This window comes from Siphateles boraxobius, unplaced genomic scaffold (assembly GCF_051911475.1).
Source record: "Siphateles boraxobius isolate OS27281-9 unplaced genomic scaffold, OSU_SipBor_1 137, whole genome shotgun sequence".
In the NCBI taxonomy this organism is placed as follows: Eukaryota; Metazoa; Chordata; class Actinopteri; order Cypriniformes; family Leuciscidae; genus Siphateles; species Siphateles boraxobius.
The window spans coordinates 464,913-476,350 of NW_027508741.1; the positions used below are offsets into that span (position 1 = coordinate 464,913).

General features: G+C 35.9%; 1 protein-coding gene across 1 annotated transcript; it reads right to left on the reverse strand.

The window, feature by feature from the left end:
• Positions 1 to 1,184: 1,184 nt before the first annotated feature.
• On the reverse strand, positions 1,185 to 11,153 carry rab5ab (RAB5A, member RAS oncogene family, b). Its single transcript, XM_077229920.1, has 6 exons — positions 11,073 to 11,153; positions 9,067 to 9,296; positions 6,428 to 6,579; positions 5,863 to 5,985; positions 5,608 to 5,701; positions 1,185 to 3,481 (listed from the first exon to the last, which is right to left on the reverse strand). Exons 2-6 carry the CDS (start codon positions 9,230 to 9,232, stop codon positions 3,366 to 3,368), a joined length of 651 nt encoding a protein of 216 aa, XP_077086035.1. The 5' UTR covers positions 9,233 to 9,296; positions 11,073 to 11,153; the 3' UTR covers positions 1,185 to 3,365.
• Positions 11,154 to 11,438: the final 285 nt, after the last annotated feature.

Here is an 11,438-nt window from a genome sequence, read left to right on the forward strand (position 1 = left end):
TAGTGACTTTTTTTTGGTTTAAAATAAGAGACATCAGTGACTCCTTAATAACAGTGACTCCTGCTCCAGAAACTCAACATCTGGACGGTCTGTATAGGGGATTTTCAAGCTGAAATCGTATATTTTGGCCAGACATGAACTATCTTCACCCTACTGTAGACATCATATTTGATACGCAAATTTCAAAGGCTTCTAATGGATCATCAACATGATCAAAGCTCTGTTGTAAGCAATCTGATACATAGATGGTTATGAAATAAAAGTTATTTTAGTGCAATTGCCAAGGTCATGATATTAGTAATATTGCAGGATGAACACTTAGAGAAACTTAGGTTAACTTGATTTTTTTTTTTTTTTTTTTTTTTTAGAAAAATCATGTTAAGTATAAAATATGATTCATCAGGCTTTTGGAGGACATTTATTTATTCATCTCTCAATTATCAGTGTATTGCATTGTTTTTTGTCCCCCACAATAAAAACTACAAAGTTTTGATCACAAAACTAGATATTTGAACATCAGTGTATCAATGTAAGGAGATATAGTGGCAGACATTTGACCTATATGCATTATGTAAATGTCTGTTATAAAGATCTCATTAATTTATGTTGCAAGCATCATAATTTCATCATACTTTTTGGCCATATAATCATCAGCATCTTCACTAAATTGCATATTTTCTGAATTGCTCCTCACTATGAGTCATAAAAGCCTGATGAATCAAATATGATACAAAACAAAACGCGTATGCAAATGTTTTTAGATGTAAAAATGTCTTGTCTAAAGGTTCAATACAATATTCCCTTTCTATATATATATAAATAAATATTGAAGACATATATATATATATATATATATATATATATATATATATATAAAATCATATGCCAGACTGCATTATATATATATATATATATATATATATATATATCTTTTTTTTTTTTCATATGTCAGGCTTTGGTTAAAACACTTAAATGTTGCATTTTTTCATCACAATATTCAGAGCTTAACTAAAAATACTTTGAGGGAACTTCATGTACGTCTCCTCAAACTGGGTAATTTGACCTCAAAAAAGCTAATGTTATTTCATGTCTAGCATTAAATCCCTGTTCCTGCATACAGCATTTATATTCCATATGCCAATATGAATCAAACATTTACAGAACACATCCACAGCATGTATGTATACATTTCACCCCCTTTATTGGAAATGTAGCCTACTAGTACCTGGACATTAAAACCGATCAGTCTCTCAGTGTTAATGAGTAATTACTGAAGGTTTACAGAGCGCAGCAGTACTTCAGGAGTGTTAAAGGCCTGTGTAGTCCATGATGAAATCGTTTTGGATACGACAGGCAGCCACAATTTTATAACTAGAAAAAAAAACGCAACTCAAAATTGTGCAATTCAATAGGTTCTTAGAAATAAAAACACTGAGCATTTTGAGAGAAGGTACAAGACAGACCACTGAATAAATGTCAAGTTCATTTGTTAATAACACTACATACATTTAAAAAGACCATTTAAACATGATTCTCTGTGAAAAGAAACTGGAAGTAGGATTAATGGGAGGCTGTACAGTGTGCAAATCACTGTCCGTCATGGGAGGCAAATCGAAATAATGTGTTTCTTTCTGCCCAAGAAACATTTAAAGAAAGTCATGTTTTGAAACAAAGGCCCTCAGTCTTTTATGTCTTGTTCAACGGCACATATTTAAATTTGCCTTTAGTCCTCAGAGTACATGTGACATGTTTTTTTGTTGTTGTTTTTTTGCTCATGTCTACCTGTAAGATTACAATAAAAACTGCAGGTTTATGTTCGAGTCACCATTTGTTTTAAATTTTTTTTTTTTTTTTTTTTATCAGTGTCAGGCCCACATGGAATTCGCACAGAATTAAATTGCCCACATAATTTTACACTAACTCTTTCCCTGCAATTCATGTTTTCAGTGTTATACAGTAGAGGGCGCTGTTATGCATCTTCTGAAACAGTACAGAATCTCCTGATCAAAACACAGGCGAAGAAGAAGCAGAAACAAGAGATACAGGCATTGCTGACGCACATGTAATATATCACGATCATAAAACCGCATATAAATCAAAACAGCTTAACGTTAATGAATGAAATGTCAACCCATGAAGAGGAAACGACTGAAGCTTTTAGGGTGTTGAATTTAATGGATCTGTGTTTTGATCATCGCTCTGAATCCCATCCAGACGAAGTCTGACACACAAAAAAAGATTTTTTTTCTTTTTGTTCAAAATGTTGCTTTTTTTATGAAACATTCCCACATTCAAGCGTTAATATAAAAAAAAAAAAAGAATGCATTAAGTTAGAATAAAAGTTCTTTCTTTTGTTATATTGTATGTTCAGATATTCATACAACTAAATATTTTGGGGGCCATGAAAGAAAGAGTTAAATTCCCCATTAAATACTTTGGTTAGTTTATCATGTGCACAGCTACAAGCCTGTCATCCATTCAACACATTTTAACATGTTCAATCCTCAGAAATCAATAGATTCTGCCTCAGAAAATGCAAGTGCACAGATTCCATATGGGCCCGACATTAAGGTTATAAGCATAACAGAGAGATGAGAATACAGTCCCGATTAATAATAATAATTATCTATACAGCAGGCTGAACATGTTTTATGTGACTGTCTTCCTTGATTTGTTCTTTATCCCTAAAGAGGGTAATTCAGAAACTCATTGGTGAGATCCCCTGCTAATGTATGGTTTATTCTCATGTGAGGCACACATCAGGCTGATCATTGAGGAATGCTTGACTAGAACAACAAGCCACTGCATCCAAACTAAAACCCACAACCAACTTTAGACCGGCTGCTGATGGAGCAGGTGGAGGATCTAGTTTTTCACAAGCAGTTTTAAAACTCTCTTAATCCGATTCAACATTGAGTCATAAGCAGTGCCACACAATCTGCATGATGATTTCCACTGAATTGTAATGCATTGATGGGGTTTATTAAATATGCTGGCTAATTTGATTACGCTTAGTTACTGATAACAATAGCTTCATTTAACAAGTTTCTGCAGAAAAACATCTGCAGATTGTTCCTGGGCTTGGTCATAAGGTACTAAACGCATACAAACACTCAATATTACTCTCTCGTCCGGGTTTGTTCTCCTGCTGAATTAAGTTAAAATGCGTATTAAGCTGTTGTAGTGATACATGCATCCAGTAGACTGCAGATTTACATATATTTTCTTAAAAATAAAAAGTAAAAAAAAGTATTAGAAACCCAGCTATACAGAGTCTTTAGCTAATCCACGGAGCGAGGTTTGGAAGGAGGAGCCCCGTGTGCAGGATGTGATGCGGTTGGTTAGGAGGTGAGGAGCGGCAGCGTTTAGGTGCTACAGCAGGGACCTTTCGTGGGCTGTGCCGTTTCTGTTAGATCCACACCTCTGTTGCGTCCTGTGTTGGCACCTGCAGGCTGGGGCTCGTTCTTGGGAAGTTTCTTTGCTAAGGTGCAAAGACAGAAAATGGAAATATTATGGAAATGCATTCAAAAAAAGTCCAAAATTTGACTTTTCCCTCAGTGAAACCCAGGTACAAATTTTAGGATAGGCCATGCAGGGCTCATGCTAGTCTCAGGCTCAGACTGTTTGAATGTCTGATGTATAAAGCTAAGTTTATACTCGCCACGGGTGCGAAGGTGCGCGCGGCAAAAATGGTGTCATTGTGGTGTGGGCGGTCGTGCGCAAGGGCCCATTTCCCGTGGCGGTGTGTACGGCTTTTTATGTAACCGCGTGCGGCTCCGCATCTTCTTCGAGAGGAATCTGGCCGAGCATGCACATCTCAGTTTGTGTGTCTAAATTAGTTGCTTACATTTACAAAATTAGCCTACAATAAGCACTTTAAATTAAAATGAAGACCCATGTTTTATAAAAATTTTCACGAAACTAAATGAAAATGTTTACAAAATATGTAAGATATCATTCATTTAGTTGTATAGGCTACGTTCTCATATCTATTTTATTTAGTTCTAATGTCTCAAGTAATAATCTCAAGATTCTTTTGTAGTGTGGTTTTGGTTTAGTGTACTAAAATAAACATGCATGTGTGTACCTTACTACACACCGCTGACTCCTAATGGTTTAGAGGACAATTACTCCTAGTCGCCCCCTGTCATTTCAAAGAATAGCTCAACGGCGAGCGCGCAGTGTTGCCGATTATTTTCAAAGGAAAGTAGCTAACGCCTTCCTAAATGTCGCTAAATGTAGCTAGATAACGTCATACGCCAATTAGCATATTCTTGACGTCATCGCGTCGTACTTGCATTCTGCCTGCCTAATGTGTTTTCTCTCTAAATTCAGTACTGGCAACATCTGGAGGTTACTGAGGTTTGTCTGAAAAGTCGCTAGATTTGTAGCTAGTCGCATTTTTGGAAAAATGTTGCTAAAGGGGTCTGAAAAGTTAACTGAAACTGAAAATAAACAAGGCTTCAGGCATACAAAATGGGAAACACTTCGGAGTTTCAAAGTTGTCATCTGATTGGTTGAATTCTACAAGTTTTCCTGGAGACTCATGTCGCGTTCTTCAACGGTCTGTCTGGAAAAAAAGCCGTTGTGAGGCCAAACCCCCTCATGGAAGAGGAAAGCCGTTGTGTTTACAACTGGGACAATGAGGATCATCAGGATCAACTAAACACTCGTTTTTCAAACGTATGTGAAGTTTGCAGCAAACTTGAACATTCTTGAATTAATAATTTTTTAGATGCATGACGGTTTGTTATCGTATGCACAACGATTTTACATTTTCACGCCCCTAAACACGAGGTAGAACAAATCGCGTTAAAGCCTCCTAACAATAACGTTGGTAAGTAAACAGACTCTTTCTATCATTTTGTTTATGATTTATTAACACGGCTCATGTTAACATTTTTGTACCTCTAACTTTCAATGGCATAGTCAAAAAGGTAGTCTAACATTAATATTCCGCAATACAGCAGACTTTCACAATCAAACATGGAAAACTGAACAAAACCTACAACAGAATGTTACAATGGAAATAAATAGTTCATACATATCAGAACTCCTAGGTAAACTACGAGTCAAAAGTTGGGGGTCGGTATTTCTTTTCACTTTTAATAGTATTATTCAGCAAGTACGTGTTAAACTGATCAAAAGTGACAGTAAAGACATTTATAATGTTACAAAAGATAATATTTCAAATAAATGCTGTTCTTTAGAACTTTCTATTCATCAAACAATCCTGAGAAAATGTTTCCACAAAAATATGAAGCAGCAGCACAACTGTTTTCAACATTGATAATAATAATAATAACAATAAATGTTTCTTGTGCAGCAAATCAGCATATTAGAATGATTTCTGAAGGATAATGTGACAGTAATGAAGACTGGAGTAACGGTGCTGAACATTCAGATTTATTCACAGAAATAAATTACATTTCACTATATATTCACATGGAAAACAGCTGTTTTAAACTGTATTCAAACTGTGTTTTTGATCAAATAAATGCAGCCATTGTGATCAGAAGTCTTTCAAAAACATAAATCTTACTGACGCCAAACTTTTGAACAGCAGCATGTATTGTCAAAAGTAGTAAGTTAAAGTAGTTAACTTACCAATGGCCATGAAAATCTCATTCACGTTCATGGAAGTCTTTGCCGATGTTTCCATAAAGAGCAAACTGTTGTCCTCTGCATATGACTGTGCATCCTGTGAAGAAGAAGAAAAGAAGTCATGGTTTCTGGCTCAGTTGTAAGCGTCTGGAAGTCTGCACGGCATGTTTGTTTGTTTATTTATCAACAGTTCCACATCTCATTTGTAAAGCCAACAGGAAGCGTCTGCTCCTCTGTGGCTGTTCAAACATCACAAACCTGAAAGTCCAACGCTCTCTTGTTGGCAAGGTCTGCCTTGTTTCCAGCCAAAGCTATTACAATATTTGGACTGGCTTGTCTTTGAAGCTCTTTCACCCAGTTTTTCGCACGTGTAAATGATTCCTAAAAAGAAAAAAAACATGCATTTCTGTAAAGCATTTTTTTGGATTGAGAGCTCTGGTTCCTGCTTCAAGGGGTCATATCACACTTTTTTTTATTTTTATATATTTAATTTCTCCCCGACGCATCCATTTATGTAAGTGATAATTTAGTTTTTCATAATGATTTTCGATCCTCTCGCTGACTTGTGGCATTAAATAGGATGTTATTTGTATCTATGTAAACACACTGTTCGCATGTGAAATGAGTAACGGCACTTTGCTGCATTCACATGCTGGTTTGCTGAAAGGATTTTAGAACAAGCAAGCTTTTGGCAGCTTGGTTTCAATAAATGCTTTTTTTGGACATGGGAGGAAGTGTTGAGTTATAGTACAATCTCAAAAGAGGTAGAAAATTTTGATTCCTTGTTTAAACTGCAGAGTAAACCGAGCATGTTAGGACTCACCTCATTCGTAATGTCATACACCACTATGGCCGCCTGTGCTCCTCTATAATACATTGGGGCCAGACTGTGGTAGCGCTCCTGGCCAGCTGTATCCCAGATCTCAAACTTCACTGTTGTGTCATCCAAACATACTGTCTGAGTCAAGAAGGCAGCTAGTGGAGAGAGGACAGAGACGGGTTAGATCTTGCCATCTAGTAACTGATTGTAATTAGGGCCGGGTGGCATTTTGCTATACCATGGTGTGTGTGTGTGTGTGTATACCGTAATATAAGATTTTAGTCGTACTGCCCATCCGTAAGTGCATTAACATTAGTGTTCATTTTGTTGACGAAATGTTCGTTGACAACCTTTTTCTCTGACTAAAATGAGACTCTAGGGAGGAGATAATATTTTAGACTGTTTTTAACAAGTCTTTACGAGCTTGCGGTTGACACATGTCAAGATTTTAAATCCCCCAATGAAAGCTTTTCTTTTAAAAGGATTTTCTGATCTTCTGATCTGTGTTTTACTTAATATTTGCAATCTGGCAACCATGCGCACACGCTGTATCTACACTGCGGAAGTGTCATCAATGATCTGAACACAGACAAATAAGTAAGCTGGAGTTCAGCGATCTCCATTTGAGATATTCTGCTTAAATGAAAGTGTCATTCAGCCAGTCTGTGTTCCTTCACGAGTCGGTTACGCTGGTTTCTGTGACTATCTGTGATCAAACCTTCTCAGTGATTTATTGAAATAAATCCAAACATGAATGTATAAATAAATGCACGTACGCAGCTCTGTGTGACAAAGTGTCATTTTTTGCTGTTGTTTTAATAGAAAAACATGAATGTAATTATTGGAATTACTGTGAGGAATTTCCCCGTGTTAATTTTTAAGAAAAATGTCTTGTTTTCATAATGTAGAGAATGTGTTAACTTATGACAAATAGCCTATTAAAAAAAAAAAAAAAACAGGAAACTAGATTAGGTAAAATAAACCATGCTTATGAGTTGACTTCTCTAGTTTTGTGCTTACATGAGACAAATAATTATTAGGGATGCACCGATACCACTTTTTCCAGAATCGATCTGATCCGATACCAAAAATTCTGAGTATCGACCGATACCGATCCGATACCAACACAGTTTTTTCAGTAGAATTTATATAACTCTCTGTGTGTTGAACTGATAATCACTCTTTTGTGTGTTAAACACAATCTACTTAATACAGACAACTTCATTGTAAAGAAAAACAAATCCAAAAAATATATGATCATAATCTATGACAAAAATGCTTTTATAAACTAGATTAGTGGATAATTCAGCAGTAAAATGTAGTCCAGAAAAATCATAAGTCCACAACAATTGTATAAAATCTGAACATCTAGTGAAAAATACAAATAAGAGACAAGTGTAACACTAAATCTGGTAAAACGTTACACATTGCTCTTTGTATTGTAAAATACATTCATGAAAAACAAGTTAACAAAAATTACAATTGAGACATGTCTTAAATGTATAGCACAGCTGTTTAATGAGGCAGCAACATATGATAGATAGGAAACAACAAGAAAGGCCATTAATAATTTTTAATTGCGTCACTGTATTATGATATGAAAGGCTGCAATACAGTGCGGCACAAAGCGCTTATGCGCATCCCGAGCGCAAAATGATGCGCTTGAAGCAACACGGAGTCGCAGCACGTCGAGTCCGCATTGAAAAGTTCAAAGCACAAACGAAAGACATATTGATGCGTAGTGTATTATACAGTATCTATGCAATAGTTTATTGAGCCTTTTCTTGTAACAGTTTTAAATTTTAGTTACTGTGCGCGTGAAGAACAATTATAGTGGACTCTACTCTAGTGTTGTGATCTAACAGACACACGGTAGAAACATGATTAAGTTACAGCAATAAAGTCCAACAAGATAGTTGTTTTATGCGAAACCATAGAGCTTTATCTACAGATTAAGTATAATAATAGTAACATAGAATCATCTTGGAGAGGGTTTCATCATGTTGACTGTCGTAACCGAACGCGACGCTGAATGAAGAATGACTGACAGCCGCAGTGGAGGGAAAAGTTTACGTGATCTTGAATTTAATGACTTAAATGTTCATTTCTATCTCACATTATACTATAATGGCTTCAGAACACTTGTAATATAGTGCACAAAAAACTTTATGGTGCTTTATAATGTTTTTGGTGGTTTTGTGGGGCTTAACAATAACACAGAATAGTAGGCTATACGCACAATATCGGATTTGGATCGGCCTCGTCTGGTCGATACCCGATCCGGCAAAATCGGCTGTATCGGAGACGATGCTGAGTATCGGATCGGTGCATCCCTAATAATTATGATGAAATGTAAATATAAATCCTCAAATGACAACAATTGTTGTGATTTATAATTTTGAACAAAATAATCATTAGCCCATTATCAATTTAACCATTATGCAGCATGACAATTTTGCCCAGAATTTTAGTGGACTAAAACAAAAGTTGACTTAACAAAAACAAAACAAGGTTGACTAAATATGATGATAACTAAAAAGTACATTTGACACAGGACTAAGACTAACACTAAATGTAAGAATAGCTGACAGAATTAACACACTTCAGATGTGGGTTATTATACGCCAAAATGGAAGTCTTACCTCCTATTGTGCTTTCCTGAAACTCGTGAAATTGTCCTTTTACAAAGCGAAGGACTAGACTTGACTTCCCCACAGCAGATTCTCCCAATAGCACTAGTTTGAATTGACAGATTTTGTTGCCGCCGTTCGGCCCATTAGGTCTCGTTGCTCCACCTCTTCCTGCCATGACCCTGAGCCCCAATCTCCTGTACTGAAGTCAAGAGGTGCTTCTCAAACGCTCACTCCCAGATCTGCGGAAACAAACATTAATAATCTAGTATCACTTCTCAATTCACAACACTATTAAGTAATGCAATATATCAATCACAGGTGTCTGTTATTCCTGCTCGTGGAGATGCAGGGCTGGGACAGTACAGTAAAGTCTGCTCTTGTTTTGGTTAACCAAATAAATCCTGAGGATTACAAGAGGTGCATTGGTGGACGATAAGTAACTATGCCATTTACATTATTTTGAAATACAAGCAAAAATCTGTTTAGGGATCTGATTTGGGATTTTTCAAAAAAGATAAGTAGACCCAGATCTTCAGGAGCAGGACAGAACCCCTCCTAATATATGAGACTGGTTATAAGTTACTGATATAGAAAGAACATCTATTGTGTAGTTTGTCATGCCATTAATTACATCCATTCCAATGCGGTCGCATGACTAAACGATGGACGACAGACATTGTTCAGGAACTGCCACTCTTGTTAAGCCTTAAATATCCATTGTGCTTTGACCCCAAAACCCAACCATGTGTCCTTTAAACAGTCCCCAAACAAAACCAAAGCCACGCTGGGAATGAAACACAAGCTTACTACATACTGAATATGGTATGGACGCCCATTCCACCACACAAGAAAGAAAAAAAATAATGCATTGAGATAAAAATACATAATTCTGACATAGGCCTAAATGTAAAAATAAGATAAAAAGTTAATTTATTAATCTTAACTTTGTATGCCATACTTTAGACTTTTTATCTCATAGTTATGATTTCTTAAAATCTAGGCTAATATTTGTGATTCAGGAAAGCATATTTTTTTAAATTCTTATTGTGGCATACTTTTTCCGGTGTTTTCCATACTAAAGTACGAAAACTAGTAAATTCAGGTATTCTGTGCATTCAGAAGACATCCATAATGTGCATGTATACTGCCGAAACTGTATGGAAAGTATGATAATATGCTATTCAAACACAACCCAAGTCATTTTGTCTCTCTGGTTAACTAACTAATATTCTAGGCTACATATACTTATTCATATAACTGTTTATATCTTAAGTAATATAGAAAGCATGAGACAGAGTGACAGTGCAAAACGCAGGTCTATCATGATCAGACAGAACATGAGATTGCTTCTAAACACTTTTAACTTAAAAAAACGATAATAAATAGCCAGTATAGACATTGCACGTTAGATTTTATAGATATTCAAAAGAAAAAAGAAAACATTTTTCATGATAACTTGACTTGTTTGACGTGTAGCATAATCTGGCTCATCAAAACAAACGCAGTAGGCTTTGATCGGCCAATGTTGTGTTTACCGTACAAGTCAGTAAGTAACTTCAATTTCAGAGGTATGATCAAATAAAATCACTGAATTATTCAAATGGAAAATGTATTAAGTGTCATAATATGAAGCTCGAGCTGTCTGTTAGCTTGTGATGCTAACTATGCTAATGATATTGTATATCTCGCTCTCTCTTTTTCTCTATTACACACATGTAAACAGCCACTAAGCTCATTGACAATGGTGTTTCGACCGTCTCAGCCGTACTTTATCGGATCTGTCAGTTTCTTGGACGCCCCGGTTTAAATGGTTCCCGAAAGCTAATGGTGCTAATGCTAAGAGAAAAACAGGCCGAGCGCTCTGCGCGTACACACAACGCTGAGCGAGACCTCTCATAAATAAACCGTTAAAAAGCAGAAAGAACGGAACAACTGTATGCTTTACTTCAAATACAAAGCCCAACAGAAGTACATTATTATTACAGTACAAATGTTTAAAGCCCAAAGACTCGTACCTTCCTCTCGGTTCCTTCCAACTTCCCCTTTCGCATCAAAACTGATGATGACGGATCGGATGACTGCATCTGACGTCAGACGCATTTTAGAGAAATCGGCCAATCACAACAGCGCTTCTGACAAAAATGTTATTCCCATGACACAATGGGTTATCATCTATATAAGTTTATCATCTATAAAAACAATATGTACGTTTTTTTTAAATAATTTTGTTGTAATTATTAGTAGCTTTCTAATACTTTTTACTTTAAACTTTATAATTGTAGATGTACTGGATAATCATCTGTAACAATTTAACTTCTGAAATTAATTGTTGTTGTGTTTTTTTGTTGTTGCAAAAGTCATGTATTTTATTAATATATTCA